Raw genomic sequence first — 24734 nt, forward strand, 5'->3', positions numbered from 1 at the left:
TTATCATATGTTGTAATTCATCAGCATTACAGGGAAAGGCCAAATACTCTGACTTCCCTGTGTGAACACAAGGTTTGTTCCGATTCTGCTAAATGCCAAAATGCATGCTATTTCACCATCACATTAGGCTAATTTCAAAACTGGCAATATTCAAGACACAGAGCATAGCTCAAATGCAGGTAAAACTGGTACTAGGCTACTATTTCTGGCCTTTTAGACAATTCCATAATATCGATGTGCCAGAATAGCAACCTTCTAAAATTACTGCATTTCCAGTATTCACTCAGGTAGAAAACAGAAAGTGGACTTTAGTCAATAAAAATAACTCTTCAAATCAATATAAGGGATTCTCGCTGCATTCACAAACCACACAGTGTTTAACCTGGAGCAGTAGCACAACACACAGGATATATTACAGTACTACTATCATTAGATATTCCCACTAGTGTTGGAGTACTATCACTACAGAGGCCTTACTCCATCTAAACCCTCCTATACAGCCCATATATATATATATGTAGCAGCCTGTTGCTATAACAATGGAGAGTGGAGTGCTGCGATGCATGGTTGGAGAGACGTGAACTCTCTCGCTCTGTGGGAAAAGCCCGGAGGAGTGGAGCGTCAGAATGAATGAGAAGCTCGCTCCCATTTTCAACGCTCCACTAGTTTGGCATCAACGCTGAATGATCACCTCCCAGTCCAAAACTAACCATCTCGTCTCCCCGGGTGGTGAAACTCCAGGGACACACATGCAGTCGATTGAGGTTAATATAAAATAGGCTACGTAGTTTGAAATGCTTTCAGATTCTTTGTGAATTCCACTTGTAGTATGTTGGGCTCTTTCAGCGAAGGATAGTCACAATGTGCAGGAAATGTACACCATTTGAACACGGTTTCAGTTTAGGTTTGAGGAAAACAAATTGAAAAAGCACAGAATCAGTGGTGGAATAAACACACATTGTCATACTTGAGTAAAAGTAAAGACTCCTTAATAGAAAATGACTCAAGTAAAAGTCACCCAGTAAAATACTATTTGAGTAAAAGTCTAAAAGTATTTGGTTTTAAATATACAGTTGAAGTCAGAAGTTTACATACACCTTAGCTAAATACATTTAAACTCAGTTTTTCACAATTCCTGACATTTAATCCTAGTAAAAACTCCCTGTCTTAGGTCAGTTAGGATCACCACTTTATTTTAAGAATGTGAAATGTCAGAATAATAGTAGAGAGAAATATTTATTTCAGCTTTTATTTCTTTCATCACATTCCTAGTGGGTCAGAAGTTTACATACACTCAATTAGTATTTGGTAGAATTGCCTTTAAATTGTTTAACTTGGGTCAAACGTTTTAGGTAGCCTTCCACAAGCTTCCCACAATAAGTTGGGTGAATTTTGGCCCATTCCTCCTGACAGAGCAGGTGTAACTGAGTCAAGTATGTAGGCCTCATTGCTCGCACGCGCTTTTTCAGTTATGCCCTTTAAAATTTCTATAGGATTGAGGTCAGGGCTTTGTGATGGCCACTCCAATACCTTGACTTTGTTGTCCTTGAGCCACTTTGCCACAGCTTTGGAAGTATGCATGAGGTCATTGTCCATTCGGAAGACCCATTTGCGACCAAGCTTTAACTTCCTGACTGATGTCTTGAGATGTTGCTTCAATATATCCACATTTTCCTGCCATCTATTTTGTGAAGTGCACCAGTCCCTCCTGCAGCAAAGCACCCCCACAACATGATGCTGCCACCCCCGTGCTTCACAGTTGGGATGGTGTTCTTCGACTTGCAAGCCACCCCCTTTTTCCTCCAGACATAACGATGGTCATTATGGCCAAACAGTTCTATTGTGGTTTCATCAGACCAGAGGACAACCTTTGTCCCCATGTGCAATTGCAAACTGTAATCTGGCTTTTTTATGGAGGTTTTGGAGCAGTTGCTTCTTCCTTGCTGAGCGGACTTTCAGGTTATGTCGATATAGGACTCGTTTTACTGTGGAAATAGATAATTTTGTACCCGTTTCCTCCAGTATCTTCACAGGGTCCTTTGCTGTTGTTCTGGGATTGATTTGCACTTTTCCACCAAAGTACGTTCATCTCTAGAAGACAGAACGCATCTCCTTCCTGAACGGTATGATGGCTGCGTGGTCCCATAGTGTTTATACTTGCGTACTATTGTTTGTACAGATGAACGTGGTACCTTTAGGCGTTTGGAAATTGCTCCCAAGGATGAACCAGACTTGTGGAGGTCTACCATTATTTTCTGAGGTCTTGGCTAATCCTTTGATTTTCCCATGATGTCAAGCAAAGAGGCACTGAGTTTGAAGGTAGGCCTTGAAATACATCCACAGGTACACCTCCAATTGACTGAATTTATGTCAATTAGCCTATCAGAAGCTTCTAAAGCCATGACACCATTTTCTGGAATTTTCCAAGCTGTTTAAAGGCACAGTCAACTTAGTGTATGTACACTTCTGACCCACTGGAATTGTGATACAGTGAATTATAAGTGAAATAATATGTCTGTAAACAATTGTTGGAAAAATTACTTGTGTCATGCACAAAGTAAATGTCTAACCGACTTGCTAAAACTGTAGTTTGTTAACAAGAAATGTGTTGACGCCAACCTAAGTGTATGTAAACTTCAACTGTACTTAAGTATAATTTCAAAATCCTTATATAAAAAATGCACTATGCAGAAATTTCTCCTCCATTTCCTGGTTGCTAAAACTCTACATTTCAGTTTGTGAGACCAAACAAGCAGTCATTGTACAACGGTTTTCTACACAATCTAAAAATATTTTCCATATCCAAATATAATGTTTATTCAGCTGTTTGAAGCTGGTGTACAAAAGCCAAAGTAAAAGATGTAAAACTAAACTGCAGAACGGGAAGCATAGAAATAGCGCACATAGAACAGATCTACCGCTTCTTAGACTTGCTTTCAAAGAGAATGAAAGATCTACAACTCACATTTCTATGTGAATTTGGTCGGCTCGCCCAAAAAGTTACATATTGTTGCTTTAAGCGAAACAGATGGCACCATTAATTTTTTTTTACGGCTAGACAGGGGCACACTCCAAAGCTCAGACATAATTTACAAAGCATTTTTGTTTAGTGAGTCCACCAGATCAGAGGCAGTAGTGATGACCAGGGAAGTTCCTTGGATAAGTGTGTGAATTGGACAATTTTCTGCTAAACATTCAAAATGTAATGAGTACTTTTGGGTGTCAGGGAAAATGTATGAAGTAAAAGGTACATTATTTCCTTTAGGAATGTAGTGAGGTAAAAATGGTCAAAAATATAAATAGCAAAGTCAGGTACAGATACCCCAAAAAAGGAATTAAGTTCTCAGCTTGGTTTGATGAACACCATTGGAAATAGTCTACATCAGGGATCGACAACTACATTCAGCCACGGGACCATTTTTTAGGGTGCCGTCTTTCAGATGAGACGCTAAAACGGGTGTCCTGACTCTGTCGTCACTCTCTGTGGTCTCTCCACCTGACAGATGATGTGTGATGAGCGCTCTGGGCACAACAATTGTCACCGTGCATCACTGAGGTGGGTGCTACACATTGATGGTGGATGAGGTGAGTTTCTCCCTACTATGTAAAGCGCTTTGAGTACCTCAGTTAGTAGAAAAGTTCTATATAATCCAATCAATTATTATTTGTATACGACCACATCTCTATTATGCGTTGGAATACTTTGATTTCCAAAATGAACCCTGTCCCGTTAGGCTAGGCTATGCTAGTCAGCTTTTTTGATGAGGATGCTCCCGGATCCGGGATGGGTATTAAGTAAAGGTTAAAATCACTTTCCAAAATAATATATATATTTTTAAACACTGCTCAAACTGTGGGGGGGGGGCAAATAAAAGCACCCGCAGGTCCCACCAGTTGGGGAACCCTGGCCTACATAATGTTAACCCGGTTTCACACCAGTTGGGGAACCCTGGCCTACATAATGTTAACCCGGTTTCACACCAGTTGGGGAACCCTGGCCTACATATGTTAACCCGGTTTCACACCGGTTTTCAGTTTGGTTTGCTGACGACACATTAGAAATGCATAGGGAATGTACATCATTCTAACCAGGTTATCAAACCTGGCCGCAGTTTAAGTTTGATGAGGACACAGGCATCCTCTGAACTATAAATAGCCCCTGCGACAAAAACATCTGAACATACAGTTCTCTCTCTGTAATTGTATGCGACCTCAAAACAATGCCCAGATGCAGGAGTTGCAGATTATGCAGTGACCTGACACAATGTGTGTTGAAACAGGAAGGAGTAGTGTATTCCATGGCACTGTACAAACCAATTTTCTCCTTCCTCTTCATTGGCTTTAATGAGGCACGAGCCAAAGCCTATGAACACAGGACATATTTAAAGATTCAGCATGACTGTTACAAAGACTGGAGATATGCCAATTAACAGCTTTGCTATGTGTGAGTCGCTGTAACGCACTGCGGGTGTCCTTCTGAGCCTTTAGTATACAGTACAACATGTGCAGCATATTATAGTAGGAAGGCTGAAGAATAAAATAAGAAAACGGGATGAATAGCTGGAGTACAATAATATGGCAAAAAAGGTTTTATGAGGACATGAAGACAGAAACATGGGGACATTATCAATTGTCTTTAGAATGTATGTGAACACTGGAAATGACAGGCTGAACATTTAATCCTTATACTGTAGTCTATGGTCTTGATTTTCTTGGACTTGTCTTGTGAATGAACCAAACTAAATGGAAAAGCCTATAGTATACTGCTAGGATTTTGCAACAGCGATTTCATTACACTTGTGGTGTACATTTGTACGGCAATGGCGGAAAGATATTATAAAAACATTTGCTTAACTATGCTTTGCGGTACAACATTATTCCATGTTCTTTGTGAACCAAAGCCGCGAGGTTGGTATAACGACTGAAAGCTGTGACATATGGTCTACATCCAAAACCGGACAGTAATACAAACATGTCTGGCATGGAAAATATCCACTGCACCTTGTGGACCAAGTTCTGAAAATAGTTTTGAGACTATCATGTCAAGGGCTCAACCTCTGACATTAATGGTAATACCAAGGTGACGTGTCTAATAGTGATGCGCGGGTTGACTCATATCCCGCAGTCCCCGTGGTTATATCCACGGGTTGAATAAAGAGAAAACAATTCATAAAAAAATCTATAAGCTACATACATTGAGGTTTTTCATTCATTATTTTTATCTGGAGTTAGCGCGTAGCCTAAGCGTTAAGGCCTTACTGTAGCGAGCCAAATACAAGCCAACTGCCAAATGCATTTGGGAATTTGGGCAGAAAAAGTTAACTTTGATACACTGAGGAAAAAAGGACAATTTCGGAGTTTAATTCAATAAGAGAAAAGCTGCGAAATAAAGAGAAGGGAGGGCCAGAAGCCTGTTCGGGAAAGATTTGGTAAAGTGGTAAAAGAGGATGAGGCGCTACACAAATGTAACAGTCACAAGACAGGGACTTCAAAATGGCACATCAGGGGAACTGTACTGTTCAGATGGGTTAAATGTAATAGTAGCCAAGCTGAAATCTGGACACTGACTGTAGGTCGAAAACCTCATAGTCTAATATAATATTAACTCCTGTAGAATTAAGCATTTCATGCAGTAAAATGATACACCAAATGTACATTTTGACTCGGGAACAGGAGTGGAGAAATCAGATTTATTTATTTCAGCATCTTGAGAGAATGAATGCGCGGTTAGGGACCGCCTGTAAAGGTATTATCTTTATCAGCGTCATTATAGCTGACAGTATTTCAACCACATAAAATATGCATCCAAGCCAAACTTAAAGTTAATCAAAACCCCGATCACAGCCTGTTGTGATACAGCCTGGGATCGAACCTGGGTCTGTAGTGACGCCTCTAGCGCTGCAATGCAGTTCCGTAGACTGCTGCGCCACTCGGAAGGCCAAAATGTAAATCATTGAATTAGGCCAGCATGCAATTACTGGTTTTCTTCCCTTCACTAGTCACTTCACTAGTAAGGTTGGGGAGTAACTGATTACATGTAATCTGATTACCAAAAACAAACAAATCAGTTACGTTACCAGTAACAAAAAAAAAAATATCAAATCAGATTACAGATAGGCTACTTTTAAAAACTAGAGGATTACTTCTTGGACTTCAACATTGAAAAAAGGCACACATGTAAGTTTGTTCCATCTGAATGAGTGAACACAAGTCAGACCACTATGATGACACACCAAATGTGTTTGATGGATCCTTTTTGTCTTCTTCTAATGCACCCAAAGGGGAAAGTCATTCAGAAGCAACTAAAAGTAATCAGATTATGTTACTGAGTTTGGTAAATTCAAAAGTCATGAGGTAACCGCCAAATTCCTTCATAAAAAGCTACCACATTGACATTAATACTTGTACTCTCCTGAGTCGTGACATCCCATGTCTATGTGAATTTGGTCAGGTCACCCAAAAATTTACATATTGCCACTTTAAATTAATAAAAAAACAAGAACATTTATATTATTTTGCCAAGTTCCATAAATGTGCTGAGAATGTTCCAAAGCTAAGCAACTATTCTGCACCATTCCCAGAACATTGTGGGAAGGTTGTGTGCAAAAATGACCATAGGACAACCACGCTCTTATGAAACATATGGTTCTCAGAACCTTAGCTTTGGAACATTCTCAGCACATTTATGGAACTTGACAAAATAATATACATTTTCTTGTTTTTTTAAATTCATTTAAAGTGGCAATATGTAACATTTTAGGTGACCTGACCAAATTCACATAGAAATGTGAGTTATAGATCAATCATCCTACTTGAAAAGAAGTCTAAAAAGTGGTAGATCCATTATGTGCACTATTTCTATGCTTCCCGTTCTTAAGTTTAGGTTTTTGCGTCTTTATTTTTGGTTTTGAACACCAGATTCAAACAGGTATTTTTGGCTATGGAAAATATATTTGACAGCAGTTTAGATGGTACAATGATTAGCTTATTTTGTCACAAACTGAAATTAGGCGAACTATTATAGTTCTAGCAATCAGGAAATGGCAGAGTGATTTCTGCAAAGTAAAACTAACAGAACGTTACATTGAATAAACATTTTGGTAAATTCTAGGAATGTTCTCAAAAAGTTCCGAGAATGATAAGAAACAACACTCTCCTATGGGAATTTCAATACTTCAATACCATACAGCATAACGTTTCCACCAGGTTTCCTCACGGTTATATTTTAAGTCATGTTCTCAGAACATTTAGAAACCTTTCCATGAAAAACACAAGAAACCATTAGTAATGTTCAAAGAACGTTCTACGAATGTTATTGAAAAACGTTCAGTTTTCAGTGTCCAAACTCTCTATCTTGTAAAGTGTGTTGGCCGTTCCCACTAATTGGCCACACCTGATCTTAATGAGTGCTTGTTTCCTTTGATATATGGTGTTTGAATAGATCAAATGGAACAGCTTTGTATGAGTAAAAAAAACTAAAGAAACATGGCTTGGTATCTCCATCCTGGTGGCGCAGTGGACTAATTACATGGATAGAGAACTGAAGATCATAGGTTTGAATCTCACTGACGCTGTGCTACAATAAAAATTACATGTTTGAATGCCTAAGTAAATTCATGAACATTTGTCCCACCTGTGCTTGGAGTTCAACAGACCAAGCTAGCAGTGTTAGTGAACGTCTTATTGAAACATTCAGTGAACATTTTAAAGTTATTCAAAAATCTCCAAATAACCTATGATTTCCATTATCAGAACGTTAATAAAAGCTCCCAGGAAAACTTTCACAGAACCATAGTAAAACGTTCTCAGAACCTCCCTGCAACCTAAAAATGAAGGTCCCCAGAACAGGCAAAATGTTAACTTTGTTCTCAGAACATGTTTACTGTTCAGGAAACTATTTGCTTCGTTCCCAGAACCAATGGGAAACAAAAAACGTTCGTTTCCACAATTTTAAGAAACCAAATGTGCTAGCTGGGGTATTAAGTCCCAGCATCAGGACCGCTCCTGCTGTGGCGTGAACTCCGTCTTGCTAGTTAGTGGCTTGCGTAACAACATTGACGTAACAAAAAATGTAAAACATGACTTAAAGTACTGTGCATAATGCAATTAACTGTAGACTGACATTTAAATTGCGATTTCAGTGGGAGGCCTACTAGCGCTGGCTAGTAGGGGTAGGCCTATGCTACAGTTCTAAACGAAATCTCTATAGAGTCGTGGGTTTCCAGTTGAGTGACATTCAGCTGACTGGCTGATTCAACAGCAACAATTGACCGGGCAGCGGACATTGTTGTAGTAGCCGCTCGATATGAGCATGCCGTTGACATCTTGCTAGTTGTATGTGAAGCTATCGTCATTGAACTCGCCTACATAGAAACCGCACAATAGACCTCGCCACCACTGAAAACGACTAAATTGCGCCCACTTACCGACGGATCTGTAGCCCAGGACGGCGATTTTTCGGGATTTCGGCTGCGGCATCTTTTAGCAGCGACACTACATCAAAATGATCAAAAACTGGAACAGATCTCAAATGCTATGTTAAAAACAACAATGACCAGAATTGCACCTGCAATTAGCTCGTTTAAATAAAAAAACTATTTAGCAAAAAGTAGTCACGCATCTGTATACTATACCTCACTCCCAAAGAAATATTAATGAATGCCCACTGTTGGTTGGTTGCGCTTACGCAGAAAGGAGGGTCTCTGTCCTCTTCTTGAGCTGCGGTTGGATACCGTGTATTCACAGTTTTTAGAAGCACGAAATTCATTGGCTCTTAAAGATTACAACGACTGGAGAATCTACTATCGATTCCGTTATGATGGCACTCTGACAGCAATTTCTGTAATGTAAAAACGATTCATTCTGAATATAATATAGAAATGTCAAGAAAGGTAACTCGCGCATGATGTGTTATGAGTGTCACAACTAAATGCATCTCGAGGTTTGACTGAGTACGAACATGTGCAGATCCTTCTGTGGGTACACATCATATTGGCCTTTTTAGAAATATATAGGTATCATATTTATTATTGACATGAATTCGAAACAAAGCCGTTCCAACCAGAAAGTCAGCAGCAGACGAGACTACATGGGCGCATAAATCTCATCTTGCATGGGTTTATAAAGGTTCTGGTCTCTGCTGCCATCTTGTGGTGCCTTATATACTTGCAGTACACTTCACTTCATATTATAGCAATGATTCCATTCACTGTTACAGAATACAACGTCACATTGAAACTGTAGAGCGCCACCAGCGAGGAGAGGACTGACTATTGACAATCTCCTATAATTATCCCAATGAGGCAGGCAGAGTGAGGTTAAATGAGGAAATATTTGGCGAGATCACATGCTGTTGCATGCTGGGTCTCGTAGTTTCTTGCCTCAATATATTTATGCCATTGTACAAAGGGTATGGTCTTCACTGCTAGTACTCTTCTGTATAGATTTCAATCACAATCACGTTGAATTTCATAGCACTTAACATGTACAAGCAAATTTCATAGCACCTAACAATTATGACCAAAATTCAATCAGATCAACATATTCCATGGCATGTCTCAAAGCTCAACCTTAAAGGATCATTTTGGTATTTTACAATTTAATGTTCATTACTCAGAGTAGTCTATGAGCCAGGAGAAACTATAATCCATGGCTCAGATTTCTGAAAGTAGTCTATGAGCCAGGAGAAACTATAATCCATTGCTCAGATTTCTGAAAGTAGTCTATGAGCCAGGAGAATTATAATCCATGGCTCAGATTTCTGAAAGTAGTCTATGAGCCAGGAGAATTATAATCCATGGCTCAGATTTCTGAAAGTAGTCTATGAGCCAGGAGAAACTATAATCCATGGCTCAGATTTCTGAAAGTAGTCTATGAGCCAGGAGAATTATAATCCATGGCTCAGATTTCTGAAAGTAGTCTATGAGCCAGGAGAACTATAATCCATTGCTCAGATTTCTGAAAGTAGTCTATGAGCCAGGAGAATTATAATCCATGGCTCAGATTTCTGAAAGTAGTCTATGAGCCAGGAGAATTATAATCCATGGCTCAGATTTCTGAAAGTAGCCTATGAGCCAGGATAATTATAATCCATGGCTCAGATTTCTGAAAGTAGTCTATGAGCCAGGAGAATTATAATCCATGGCTCAGATTTCTGAAAGTAGTCTATGAGCCAGGAGAATTATAATCCATGGCTCAGATTTCTGAAAGTAGTCTATGAGCCAGGAGAATTATAATCCATGGCTCAGATTTCTGAAAGTAGTCTATGAGCCAGGAGAATTATAATCCATGGCTCAGATTTCTGAAAGTAGCCTATGAGCCAGGAGAATTATAATCCATGGCTCAGATTTCTGAAAGTAGCCTATGAGCCAGGAGAATTATAATCCATGGCTCAGATTTCTTTAAACAGCCACTTCAAACTTTAGCCACTGCTAGCTAAAAATGGATGAGAATAAAATCTGCACAACACACAAAAACACATATCAATAGATATGTATGTATTTGTAAGTTTGAGTAGTTTTTGTCTTCCATACAAGATAAATACAAGGCTTACAATACATCTGGTCAACATTATGCAAAAAAAGTCAAAAGAAAGTTTTTAAAAATATGACCCCAAATAAACATGATTGTCACTCAATGTGCTTCACAAAAACGCTCAATGAATAAATAATCTGTCCAACTTAAAATATTTACAATATTAACAATAATGACCGCAATTAATTAAGCTTTGGATCTGTTGACCTGACGAAAAGCTTGGTGTGGACGTTGCAGGACGGCTTTTTCCCCCTCCTGCCGGCACGACGATACTAATAGCAACCAAAGCGATGGCAGCATAAACATTTAAGATTTCTCTTTCTTAATGCCGGTTCAACTTTAGCTATACATGTCAAACCGCTTCACCATATTAACAAACATTGTGAGAAAAAAAAATATATCAACGGAAATGAAAAACGTGGATTAAAAACCAACATATCAACATTACGCTCATGTCGCATTTACCCACAAAAACAGAAATGACATAGATCATCCGATGAGCATTAAAAAAGCAATAAACAGGAGTCACTGACAAGAGGAGAGCTTTTTTTGTTAAAACAATAGAGAGGGTTGGGAGATGGTGACATATGGGCAATAGAATACATCAGTGTGAACTCCTGTTCAGGCGCTGTTCTGAGTGAGGGGGGGGTGAGGGTAAATACAGTAGTGCTGTCTAGTAGAGAGGAGAGGAGAGGGGTTGGAGGGGACAGTAACACTGACTAGTAGAGAGGAGAGGAGATGGAGGGGACAGTAACACTGTCTAGTAGAGAGGAGAGGAGAGGGGAGGGGTTGGAGGGGACAGTAACACTGACTAGTAGAGAGGAGAGGAGATGGAGGGGACAGTAACACTGTCTAGTAGAGAGGAGAGGAGAGGGGAGGGGTTGGAGGGGACAGTAACACTGACTAGTAGAGAGGAGAGGAGATGGAGGGGACAGTAACACTGTCTAGTAGAGAGGAGAGGAGAGGGGAGGGGTTGGAGGGGACAGTAACACTGACTAGTAGAGAGGAGAGGAGATGGAGGGGACAGTAACACTGTCTAGTAGAGAGGAGAAGAGAGGGGTTGGGGGGGACAGTAACACTGTCTAGTAGAGAGGAAAGGAGAGGGGTTGGAGGGGACAGTAACACTGACTAGTAGAGAGGAGAGGGGTTGGAGGGGACAGTAACACTGCCTAGTGGAGAGGAGAGGAGAGGGGTTGGAGGGGACAGTAACACTGCCTAGTGGAGAGGAGAGGAGAGGGGTTGGAGGGGACAGTAACACTGACTAGTGGAGAGGAGAGGAGAGGAGAGGGGTTGGAGGGGACAGTAACACTGACTAGTGGAAAGGAGAGGGGTTGGAGGGGACAGTAACACTGACTAGTGGAGAGGAGAGGAGAGGGGTTTGGGGGGGCAGTAACACTGACTAGTAGAGAGGAGAGGAGAGGGGTTGGAGGGGACAGTAACACTGACTAGTGGAAAGGAGAGGGGTTGGAGGGGACAGTAACACTGACTAGTAGAGAGGAGAGGAGAGGGGTTGGAGGGGACAGTAACACTGACTAGTAGAGAGGAGAGGAGAGGGGTTGGGGGGCAGTAACACTGACTAGTAGAGAGGAGAGGAGAGGGGTTGGGGGGCACAGTAACACTGACTAGTAGAGAGGAGAGGAGAGGGGTTGGGGGGCACAGTAACACTGACTAGTAGAGAGGAGAGGAGAGGGGTTGGGGGGGCAGTAACACTGACTAGTAGAGAGGAGAGGAGAGGGGTTGGGGGGCACAGTAACACTGTCTAGTAGAGAGGAGAGGAGAGGGGTTGGGGGGGAAAGTTCATCAAGTTCAGGGTCAACGTAGCCATTTCAGAGTAGACTGGGGGAGACCCTCTCTCCCCTCTTCTTAAATCCGTATCGGTGCGATGGCACGACCCTGTCCCGTAGCGGTGCGATGGCATGACCCTGTCCCGTAGCGGTGCGATGGCACAACCCTGTCCCGTGCCCGGCGGAACACAGCACTTCATTTCTGTCCTCCAGTAACCAACATTCACTCAGGTTTAAGAGACTGTGTCAAGGGAAGCTGTGAGGGCTGTGGTGCGGGGGCTTGAAGGGGGTAGGACAGATGAGGGGAGCAGCTTTCAGCACAGCTAACCAGAATTCAAGTACTCCAGTGCCACCTCATAGCAGAACTTGTATTGATCCTGTGAAAGAATGGAAGAAGAGTACATTAATGACAGTGACTTGACCAGACGTGGCTGAATTGACTTGGCCTTTAATTACTGCATTATAATGGCTGTACGATTCACAATCACAGTGCTATTTTCTCCTTATTTAAAATGTCAACAGCAATTGTCTGGAGTCAAGTTCAACTGACTTTGGCAGCACAACTTGTCCCATAAGTACCCATTAGCATGTTGTAACTGCAGAATGTGTAGTGATGACCAGTGAACCACTATAAGGGTCTGTATTCATAAATCAACTGTGTAAGAGTGCTGATCTAGGATTAGCCCCTCCCCTTCCATCTCATGTTATTCCTTATGATCTAAAAGAGAGAACTGATCCTAGATCAGCACTGGTTCTTACCAGTAAGTCGACCATGTTGGGTTTGTTGTTCCTCAGCGTTTTGACCGCGTGGAACACATCGACCGAACGCTGATGCCGGAGCATTTCGCACACGATGCTAATTGCACCGAACGTCCCGCTACGTCCTCCACCATTCCTGAGAGAGAGAGAGAAAAAGAGACAGGGTTGGATCTAGACCTAGTAGACCTAGTCATAATATTTGTATAATAAGTCCATAAAAACCTGTCAGATTTGCAAAACATTTCCACCCCCAAATTAAGTATCCTTTGTCCAATTTTTAAAACATTACAGCGGCTTTAAGTAATGTGTTACCTGGACAAAATGTAAGCTTCATGAATGAATAACATTATCAGTGTTGTATGGTGATTGGTTCATGACATGTTTGACATAAAGCTTGTTTAAACTTCCCAATCTCTTTCTGTGCTTGTTGTTTTGATTTTGCCCTCTAGATGTCGCCACCGTACTGCCATTCCACCACTACAAGAGGTGGCCAGGCCACCCACTGATACTCAAGTGTGTGTGGGGTGAAAGTAAGGCGCTACCGGTAAAACAGGAAGCCTATCACAATAATTAAAACAAAATGTCAAGAAAACTGTAAGCTATTACACCACTTTTTATCATTACCGCATGTCAGAGGCATGGAAAATGAGTGAATGGACTTGAAATTGGGTGCTATAGCCTACACTCCAAAATGCGATGCGGTTTGACAAGAACTGACATTTTGCCAAGGCAGAGATGAGTGGCCGACACAGAGACGCATGCGGACAGCAGTGGATACATACATTCTGGCCTAATGACAATCGCCAAATGTCATTACACTTTAGTGTTTTGTGTAACAGGTCTTTTTCCATTCACCACTGTTTGGAGGCTGGTAATATGTTGAGAGTGGATGAACGTGCGCGGGTAGCCTAGTAAAGGAGCCCTTTGAAGTGATTGTTTGACAAATCAGATGAAAACATGACAGGTTGTGTTTATGCAACAATAAATGGTAATAGTTAAATGAATAATCTTTATGACTAGAACCACAGAGATTCTATATGTAATTCTATGATTAGGCCCATCAAATGTTTTGGTGCATAGGTCCCGTACTGGGAAGAAATTCATTCTACTTTCACCCCTGTGTGGAACATACAGCTGGCTCGCTAAGTAGTTAGTGCTCTTCCTCAGAAGCACTCCAAATGGTCAACTTTACTGTCTGAAAAGCCAAAGAGCTTTTAAGAGTTGCAAAAGGAGAGTCCCAAAGTGTCACAAGTGGAAGCAGTTTGAGTTCAGTGTAGGGGAGAGTAGGGTAAGTTGAGACATTTTTCCATTCAGAATCACTCCGTCAAGGGAAATATAGTATTCTTTCTGACAAAGACAACTACATATACTGTATTTGAGGATGTTGTGTATCCCTGGGAATAGTCACAATTCATTTAAACATCACAGTTTTCAAAACATACCTTGTCCAAAAAAAGTGGTCTCAGCACAACTTACCCCTCCGGGTATGGAGTAAGTTGAGCCGAGGGACAGGGCAAGTTAAGTAACCTACAAATGTCTACACTGAATGGTTTTACTTATTATTTCCCAAATACAATTCAACACAAACCTAATCGCTGTTTTGTTTTCATCATTTTAAGCATCTTTAAACACAGTCTCAAATGGATATGTCAGGATTTTGGCAACGAAGCCATCCATCTACTTCCCCAGAGTCAAATGAACTTGTGAATAAAATTGTATATCTCTGTGTGCTGTTTGAAGGAAGTTGCTAACTAGCGTTAGCGCAATGATTGGAAGTCTATGGTAACTGCTAGTAGATACCATAGACTTCCAGTCGTTGCACTAACGCTAGTTAGCATGGGCTCACGAAACTACGTCTAACTTCCTTCATACTGGATCCAGAGACATCTGACTGACAAAATCCTTTTAAAACCTAAAAAATAATTTGTACCAACTTAACACTTAATATAGGCCCTGTTGTTACCTCATATCCCAGTGATAATGCCTTGCATTACAGCTATGAAGAAAATGTTTCAATTGGCTCAACTTACCCCAAGGCAAACATTTTGACTATATTAGCCCACACATCTACAAGGATGCACGTTCATGCTTGGTTTAGGACCTCATATTGAAGCTTATAGAGACCCCAACTGATGTAATGAACAATCTTTAAATGATCTACTTTGGTGTAGATACAAGCATCATGAAACCTCTAACACAAACTAATTTGACCAGGTGAAAATCAGTTTTTTGGATCTAACTTGCTTTCCATTTTTTCTTCCTTCACAGACTCCATGAAATTATGACCTCTACCTAAATATTTGGTCAAATTATTCAATTTGTGTTTGGTTTCCTAGAAACAAGGGTGGCTCAGCGTACAGGCCTTGGCTCAACTTGGGTGGCTCAATTTACTGCCTTGGCTCAACTTACCCCACTCTCTCGTACGAATAAACCTGTTTACTTCTCCTCTCTCAACTCAGGAGTTAACCTCTGTCAACCTCCACATTCCTCTGGCCTTACGCATTATTCCGGGGAATGTTTGGTCCCTATTTCCGATATAGTACACTATACGGGGGTAATAGACCGTCAGGTCAGGCAGATGGACAGTGTTCTCTTTCTGACCTTTGTTGAACGTGTGTGTTGTGTGGGCTGTTTGTCTCTAGTTAGTGTGTTTCGGCGCTTGTGTGTCTGCATCTTGTGTGTGTATGTGTGTCTGCGCCTGTGTGTGACTATATGTGTGTGTGTGTGTCGGGCTCTCTGGTCGGGCGATTGGAATCTCTCCAGAGACTAACAATAAGTCACGTATGTGGGTGTTTAGTTTTTTTCTCCTGGACTCTCTGGCTTACAGAACGGACCGGTAAACCTGTTAAAGAGCACCAATCACAGACTACATCAACAACCACCCTGTCGTCCTCCTTCCCTCTACTTTCCAATCTCATTTCCCACCCAACTGGGGCCTCTTCTCTCCCCCTCCTCTATCTCGCCCCTCCTCATCCCCCCATTTCTCTGAGTAAAGTGGGGTTGCTGAAGATAAGGAAGGGCAGATTGAGCTGAGGCAGAGGCCCACCCAGAGGCCCACCCAGAGGCCTCTCCCACCGGGGCATTAAAAGCTACATCTGGGCAGCATCGGGAACCACAAGCTCATTTGATGTGATTCCCTCTTGTAATTCAGATCATGCTCTCTCCTGTATTTCTTCTATTTAGTAAGTGGAGATCACCTGATTTGGATTGCACATTTACATTCACACTGTGATATCACACCGATTTGTCTGGTTAAAAAAGTTGGCTTGGGCCAGACTAAATGGGTCAAATAGATAGTGATTTTTGATCATTTTGAATTAAATACAGTTGAAGTTGGAAGTTTACATACACCTTAGCCAAATACATTGAAACTCAGTTTTTCACAATTCCTGAGATCTAATCCTCAGTAAAAAAAAGTCCTGTCTTAGGTCAGTTAGGATCACCACTTAATTTTAAGAATGTGAAATGTCAGTATAATAGTAGAGAGTGATTTAATTCAGCTTTTATTTATTTCATCACATTCCCAGTGGGTCAGAAGTTTACATACATTTAATTAGTATTTGGTAGCATTGCCTTTAAATTGTTTAACTTGGGTCAAACGTTTCAGGTAGCCTTCCACAAGCTTCCCACAGTAAGTTGGGTGAATTTCGGCCCATTCCTCCTGACAGAGCTCGTGTAACTGAGTCAGGTTTGTAGGCCTCCTTGCTCGCATATGCTTTTTCAGTTCTGCCCACAAATATTCTATAGGATTGAGGGCAGGGCTTTCTGATGGCCACTCCAATACCTTGACTTTGTTGTCCTTAAGCCATTTTGCCACAACTTTGGAAGTATGCTTAGTCATTTTCATGATGCCATCTATTTTGTGAAGTGCACAAGTCGCTCGTGCAGCAAAGCACCCCCACAACATGATGCTGCCACCCCCGCGCTTCACGGTTGGGATGGTGACGGTTGGGATGGTGTTCTTTGGCTTGCAAGCCTCCCCCTTTTTCCTCCTAACACAACGATGGTCTTCATGGCCAAGCAGTTCCATTTTTATTTCATCAGATCAGAGGACATTTCTCCAAAAAGTACGATCTTTGTCCCCATGTGCAGTTTTAAACCGTAGTCTGGGTTTTTTATGGAGGTTTTGGAGCAGTGGCTTCTTCCTTGCTTAGTGGCCTTTCAGGTTATGTCGATATAGGACTTGTTTTACTGTCATTTTGTACCTGTTTCCTCCAGCATCTTCACAAGGTCCTTTGCTGTTGTTCTGGGATTGATTTGCACTTTTCGTACCAAAATACGTTCATCTCTAGGAGACAGAACGCGTCTCCTTCCTGAGCGGTATGACGGCTGCGAGGTCCCATGGTGTTTATACTTGCATACTATTGTTTGTACAGATGAACGTGGTACCTTAAGGCGTTTGGAAATTGCTCCCAAGGATGAACCAGACTTGTGGATATCTACAATTTGTTTTCTGAGGTCTTGCCTGACTTCTTTTGATTTTCCAATGATGTCAAGCAAAGAGATACTGAGTTTGAAGATAGGCCTTGAAATACATCCACAGGTACACCTCCAATTGACTCAAATTATGTCAATTAGCCTATCAGAATCTTCTAAAGCCATGACATCATTTTCTGGAATTTCCTGAACTGTTTAAAGGCACAGTCAACTTTGTGTATGTAAACTTCTGACCCACGAATTGTGATACAGTGAATTATAAGTGAAATAATCTGCCTGTAAACAATTGTTGGAAAAATTACTTGCGTCATGCACAAAGTAGATGTCCTAACCGACTTATCAAAACTAAAGTTTTATGCACATTTGTGGCCTGCTGGAGGTCATTTTGCAGGGCTCTGGCAGTGCTCCTCCTTGCACAAAGGCGGAGGTAGCGGTCCTGCTGCTGGGTTGTTGCCCTCCTACGGCCTCCTCCACGTCTCCTGATGTACTGGCTTGTCTCCTGGTAGCGCCTCCATGCTCTGGACACTACGCTGACAGACACAGCAAACCTTCTTGCCACAGCTCGCATTGATGTGCCATCCTGGATGAGCTGCACTACCTGAGCCACTTGTGTGGGTTGTAGACTCCGTCTCATGCTACCACTAGAGTGAAAGCACCGCCAGCATTCAAAAGTGACCAAAACATCAGCCAGGAAGCATAGGAACTGAGAAGTGGTCTGTGGTCACCACCTGCAGAACCACTCCTTTATTGGGGGTGTCTTGCTAATTGCCTATAATTTCCACCTTTTGTCTATTCCATTTGCACAACAGCATGTGGAATTTATTGTCAATCAGTGTTGCTTCCTAAGTGGACAGTTTGATTTCACAGAAGTGTGATTGACTTGGAGTTACATTGTGTTGTTTAAGTGTTCCCTTTATTTTTTTGAGCAGTGTATATACACACACACACACACACACACACACACACACACACACACACACACACACACACACACACACACACACACACACACACACACACACACACACACACACACACATGCGTAGCACCCCGTATTATCGGCATATTCAACAGCGTTTAAGAAATATATTACCTTCAACAGTGTTCTTGTGATCAAGCCATCAATGTTTTGTGATTATTGGTGTCGTAAAAATGTTAGCTAACGGGTTAGCAATTAGCATGTTTGACATTTCAGTAGAAATACTACTATCAGCTTTTTGATAAGTGGTTTACCCCCCACAATACGTCTCATATTAATCGGCATACGGTCCCCAGTTATTGGCCACCTTCCTATTTTGTTCAATTACAAGATATATTTGTTTAATTTTGTTCAAAAAAGAGACACCAACCTTGTACACGAAGTGTTTACTAGTTAGTTCACTAGCTAGCCTTCCGGTAAAAAGATTATTACTTGCCTGAAATCCATTAGCTATTTTTCAGAGGTAAATATTTGGATATTAAATGATGTGTGGTCTGTCGCGCAGTCGAATTTTACAATATACAGCATGTCCCACAACATGTGTATATATATATATATATATATTCATTTTTTTGAAAACTCTCAAAACCTAACTTAACTTACATAAACTGCAGTGAATATCGGTGGTCAGCTAGCTAGAAGGGTGTCTTTAGTCGCAAAACATACCGTTGTTTTCCAGTCCATTTAAATGTTGAGCTGGAGGTGATTTAATCCTCTAACCGCTAGAGAGTGTCCGAAGTTAGTCTGATGTTGGGGGAAAATGTGCTATACTTCCGCCCTATTCCTGAGCTTTACAGCAAAACAAGAAGCAGGGCTGCTGTCTTGTTGTTGTTTTGAATTAGGAAGTGGGCCTTTAAATGGCTTTCTGTTCATTATGGTTCATTATGATGGCAGACAATGTTTGAGTGTTGTCTTCAGTATGTCACCCTTACAGATGTCAGAAGGCAGGATGAAGAGACGCAGGGCTACATCCCGATGGCCAGAGTGTAATTGATCCCCATCAGAGGATGACCGTGACATTTCACACTGTCCCACCGGAGTGGTCCAGTGTTACTGTGACCCCGGTGGCATTTTGGGCGGCCATGTTGGACCGAAACTATCCATCCGATTGTTATATCAAATACCGAAGATTCCCTTCTCTTCCCACCCATTCAGGAAGTACAGAGCTAGGTTTAAGGTCTACCGTCCACTAGGTGTAGGCTGAGTCATGACCGGTAGGTACTTCCAGATAGGGCTGCAAAGCTACCAGTAATTTACAAAAGTTACTGGGATCTTCAGTAATTTTGGTAATTAACAGAAAATCTATGGCATTTTATTGTAACTTACTTGAATAACTTTTTTAATTTGTATTATTTATAGTATTTATGTGACTAAATAGCCTAATTCATGAAAAAAGCATCTAATCAACAACAGCATTATTTTCAATTAACTCTGCAACTCTTCCTACTACAACCAGTTCAATGGCAAAACATTGACAAATACATATCGACATAGTGAAATAAATACAAGTGTGTAAACAATAAAAAAATATATATTTCATGCTGACATCCTCATATTAAACACCAACGGTATTCACTAAGTTAATGGTTAATATTTAGGATGATGTTTCACAGCTTTGTCATTCTATTTTAAAATAATTTTATTGAATAAATTAATATATTTGACATGTTATAAGGCAACAGAGAGCCAGAGATGATTATAAAGTTTCCAGTTATTTACCCTCCCTCTGCAACCGTACTTACAGACAGTGCACCACGGTACGTCCCTCTCCCCCGTCATACTCCTCCTGCCACTTGTCCACCTGGCGGATGAGCTTGAGGAAGGAGCGCTTGGAGACGGGGGTATCCCGGTACATGGGCCAGCCCAGGAACTGGAACTGCTGCACCATACGGTACCCGTCCTGCGGCTGGAGAGAGAGATATGGACATGTTAGAATGACTGTGTGTGCGAGTGGGAGGGAGTGTGTATGTTCTGTCTCTTACCCGTGCGGCTGGAGAGAGAGATATGGACATGTTAGAATGACTGCGTGTGCGAGTGGGAGGGAGTGTGTATGTTCTGTCTCTTACCCGTGCGGCTGGAGAGAGAGATATGGACATGTTAGAATGACTGCATGTGCGAGTGGGAGGGAGTGTGTGTGTTCTGTCTCTTACCCGTGCGGCTGGAGAGAGAGATATGGACATGTTAGAATGACTGCATGTGCGAGTGGGAGGGAGTGTGTGTGTTCTGTCTCTTACCCGTGCGGCTGGAGAGAGAGATATGGACATGTTAGAATGACTGCATGTGCGAGTGGGAGGGAGTGTGTGTGTTCTGTCTCTTACCCGTGCGGCTGGAGAGAGAGATATGGACATGTTAGAATGACTGCATGTGCGAGTGGGAGGGAGTGTGTGTGTTCTGTCTCTTACCCGTGCGGCATTGTAGATACGGAATATCCTGCTGATGATGTCCTCCTCCAGATCAGCTGACACAAACTCCACCTGGATGGGCCCGTGGCGGTGCACGCCGTTCTCCGGCCAGTACTGGGGACACAGCTGCACACAAACACACACACACTTATTGCATACACATTTAAAATGAGACATTTGAATAAACTGAGAAGTGGCTGACAATCGACACCTTCGCTTTGAGCAATGACAACTGAGGCGTTCTATCTGAGAGACGAAGTCGCATTGTTTAAGGATTGAGGAACAAACACTTTTGAGGTGAGAAGTGAGAATTGCTAAGGCTAACAAGTGAGCATGTCACTGACTACTAGGGACTTCCTAAAATGGATTCCGTATTAAGAGCGAAACACTCTCTATTGAGCCTAATCCACAATGACACAAACCAGGGCATTCCACCATAGCAGTGTACCCCGTTTGCCTGGCTACAGTCAGAAACGGGTACGAGAGGCTACTGTAGCCAGCCATGGGGGCGGTGCTGCAAGGAAAAGCTGCTACACACCATTCTTTGATCCCAGGCCTGAACGCCCAGAGTCAGTTTGAGGCAGACCCAGAATCAGTTTGAGGCAGGCCCAGAGTCAGTTTGAGGCAGGCCCAGAGTCAGTTTGAGGCAGGCCCAGAGTCAGTTTGAGGCAGGCCCAGAGTCAGTTTGAGGCAGACCCAGAGTCAGTTTGAGGCAGACCCCTTCCCCTCCTCTTTATGGGTTTATCTAACCATACACTGGTCTGTTCTCCTTTCTATGGGAGGATAGGGCCCCTGGACTTTTGGTAGTTGACCAAAACCATTGTCCTCATGCACTTTATTAAATGATAAACATATGTTTTTATAGACCTCCAAATCCGGAAGGTCTGTGTTTGATGGTATAGTAAATGTTGGCAGGGTTTACAGGCCTCTCTTACCTGTGATGGGTCTACGTCGTTGAGCATCACTATGGAGGTGCAGTGGTAGTCTAGCGCCAGCCTCCAGAAGTCTTTGACCGTGTTGGGCAAGGGGTGCTGGGTAACGATGAAAGCTGACGGCTGCTTGTAGCTCTGTGGAGGAAGAGGAGGAAGTCCGTCTACTATGTCTACTAGAACAGTAGTATTCTAAATAAACGTTCCAAAGATAACGGACACGTCGTCAGACTCTTGGGGTCATAATGAGGTCAAATCTCCAGTTCACGATACTATGTCTGTTCTTAAGGAGTCATGAACAGGAAACGTAGTTCATTCGTTCCAGATATCTTTGTGCATTATAAATTCATTCCGCTACCACATACCAAATCCATATCTGCTGCTATGATTACTAATGAGTATAATTGATGACACTTTATTTCCATTAAACCAATCCAAACAGTCATATTGCTGTGTTCGACAAAAAAAACCACATTGCAATTGTTTTGGTTAGGTTATTTCCATGACGATGGGACGAATCAATCCAAAGCCATCTGTTTTTAATCATTTTCAATAAGGACATAATTGTTGGTGGAAGCACACAGAAAAAGCAAAAGACATTCATCAACATGATATGCTGACAGTCCCCTTACTGTTTAGGTTTGGCATGACTGGAAAATGGCTGGCTAAGGAACGTGGGGTGATTATTATAGAGATGGATGGGCAATTTACCCACCAGCTATTAACCACAGGAAGCCCCAAGACTGCTGAGTTACCAAATCTGATCTCCCTCTGTTCCTCCCTCTCTCTCTCTCTCTCTGTTCCTCCCTCTGGCCCTCTCTCTCTCTCTCTCTCTCTCTGTTCCTCCCTCTGGCCCTCTCTCTCTCTCTCTGTTCTTCCCTCTGGCCCTCTCTCTCTCTATGTTCCTCCCTCTGGCCCTCTCTCTCTCTCTCTCTCTCTCTCTCTGTTCCTCCCTCTGGCCCTCTCTCTCTCTCTCTCTCTGTTCCTCCCTCTGGCCCTCTCTCTCTCTCTCTCTGTTCCTCCCTCTGGCCCTCTCTCTCTCTCTGTTCCTCCCTCTGGCCCTCTCTCTCTCTGTCTGTTCCTCCCTCTGGTCCTCTCTCTCTCTCTCTGTTCCTCCCTCTGGTCCTCTCTCTCTCTCTCTGTTCCTCCCTCTGGTCCTCTCTCTCTCTCTCTCTGTTCCTCCCTCTGGTCCTCTCTCTCTCTCTCTCTCTCTCTGTTCCTCCCTCTGGCCCTCTCTCTCTCTCTCTCTCTGTTCCTCCCTCTGGCCCTCTCTCTCTCTCTCTCTCTCTGTCTGTCTGTTCCTCCCTCTGGCCCTCTCTCTCTGTGTCCCTCCCTCTGGCCCTCTCTCTCTCTCTCTCTCTGTTCCTTCCTCTGGCCCTCTCTCTCTCTCTGGCCCTCTCTCTCTCTCTCTGTCCCTCCCTCTGGCCCTCTCTCTCTCTCTGTATTCCTCCCTCTCTCTCTGTGTTCCTCCCTCTGGCGCTCTCTGTTCCTCCCTCTGGCCCTCTCTGTTCCTCCCTCTGGCCCTCTCTGTTCCTCCCTCTGGCCCTCTCTCTCTCTGTTCCTCCCTCTCTCTCTCTCTGTTCCTCCCTCTCTCTCTCTCTGTTCCTCCCTCTCTCTCTCTCTGTTCCTCCCTCTCTCTCTCTCTGTTCCTCCCTCTCTCTCTCTCTGTTCCTCCCTCTGGCCCTCTCTCTGTTCCTCCCTCTGGCCCTCTCTCTGTTCCTCCCTCTGGCCCTCTCTCTCTCTCTCTGTTCCTCCCTCTGGCCCTCTCTCTCTCTCTTCCTCCCTCTGGCCCTCTCTCTCTCTCTGTTCCTCCCTCTGGCCCTCTCTCTCTCTGTTCCTCCCTCTGGCCCTCTCTCTCTCTCTCTCTGTTCCTCCCTCTGGCCCTCTCTCTCTCTCTCTCTGTTCCTCCCTCTGGCCCTCTCTCTCTCTGTTCCTCCCTCTGGCCCTCTCTCTCTCTCTCTCTCTCTCTCTCTCTCTCTCTCTCTCTCTCTCTCTCTCTCTCTCTCTCTCTCTCTCTCTCTCTCTCTCTCTCTCTCTCTCTCTCTGTTCCTCCCTCTGGCCCTCTCTCTCTCTGTTCCTCCCTCTGGCCCTCTCTCTCTCTGTTCCTCCCTCTGGCCCTCTCTGTTCCTCCCTCTGGCCCTCTCTCTCTCTCTCTGGCCCTCTCTCTCTCTCTCTGTCTGTCTGTTCCTCCCTCTGGCCCTCTCTCTCTGTGTCCCTCCCTCTGGCCCTCTCTCCCTCTCTCTCTCTGTTCCTTCCTCTGGCCCTCTCTCTCTCTCTGGCCCTCTCTCTCTCTCTCTGTCCCTCAATCTCGCCCTCTCTCTCTGTGTTCCTCCCTCTCTCTCTGTGTTCCTCCCTCTCTCTCTGTGTTCCTCCCTCTGGCCCTCTCTGTTCCTCCCTCTGGCCCTCTCTGTTCCTCCCTCTCTCTCTCTCTCTCTCTCTCTCTCTCTGTTCCTCCCTCTGGCCCTCTCTCTCTCTCTCTCTGTTCCTCCCTCTGGCCCTCTCTCTCTCTCTCTGTTCCTCCCTCTGGCCCTCTCTCTCTCTATGTTCCTCCCTCTGGCCCTCTCTCTCTCTCTCTCTGTGTTCCTCCCTCTCTCTCTGTGTTCCTCCCTCTGGCCCTCTCTGTTCCTCCCTCTGGCCCTCTCTGTTCCTCTCTCTGGCCCTCTCTCTCTCTCTCTCTGTTCCTCTCTCTCTCTCTCTGTTCCTCTCTCTCTCTCTCTGTGTTCCTCTCTCTCTCTCTCTGTTCCTCTCTCTCTCTCTCTGTTCCTCTCTCTCTCTCTCTGTTCCTCTCTCTCTCTCTCTCTGTTCCTCTCTCTCTCTCTCTCTGTTCCTCTCTCTCTCTCTCTCTGTTCCTCCCTCTCTCTCTCTGTTCCTCCCTCTCTCTCTCTGTTCCTCCCTCTCTCTCTCTGTTCCT

The 24734-nt window shown here is 43.2% G+C and overlaps 2 protein-coding genes across 4 annotated transcripts in view; both read right to left on the reverse strand.

The window, feature by feature from the left end:
• The window catches only part of LOC120028100 (GTP-binding protein Rheb), a 36747-nt gene extending 24582 nt beyond the window's left edge, over positions 1 to 12165 (reverse strand). Inside the window, exon 1 of the mRNA XM_038973268.1 lies at positions 8427 to 12165. Coding sequence (XP_038829196.1) covers positions 8427 to 8478 — 52 coding nt within the window. The 5' untranslated portion in view covers positions 8479 to 12165. The remainder of the gene's footprint in view (positions 1 to 8426) is intronic.
• Positions 12166 to 12229: 64 nt separating this feature from the next.
• Positions 12230 to 24734, reverse strand: part of LOC120028099 (receptor-type tyrosine-protein phosphatase mu-like) — a 305294-nt gene continuing 292789 nt past the window's right edge. For all 3 annotated transcript variants that reach the window (XM_038973267.1, XM_038973266.1, XM_038973265.1), the window contains 5 exons: positions 21830 to 21961; positions 20895 to 21020; positions 20235 to 20398; positions 13077 to 13212; positions 12230 to 12694 (listed from right to left, as the gene is read on the reverse strand). In XM_038973267.1, coding sequence (XP_038829195.1) covers positions 12641 to 12694; positions 13077 to 13212; positions 20235 to 20398; positions 20895 to 21020; positions 21830 to 21961 — 612 coding nt within the window. In that variant the 3' untranslated portion in view covers positions 12230 to 12640. The remainder of the gene's footprint in view (positions 12695 to 13076; positions 13213 to 20234; positions 20399 to 20894; positions 21021 to 21829; positions 21962 to 24734) is intronic.

Source organism: Salvelinus namaycush, chromosome 33 (assembly GCF_016432855.1).
Source record: "Salvelinus namaycush isolate Seneca chromosome 33, SaNama_1.0, whole genome shotgun sequence".
Taxonomy (NCBI): domain Eukaryota; kingdom Metazoa; phylum Chordata; class Actinopteri; order Salmoniformes; family Salmonidae; genus Salvelinus; species Salvelinus namaycush.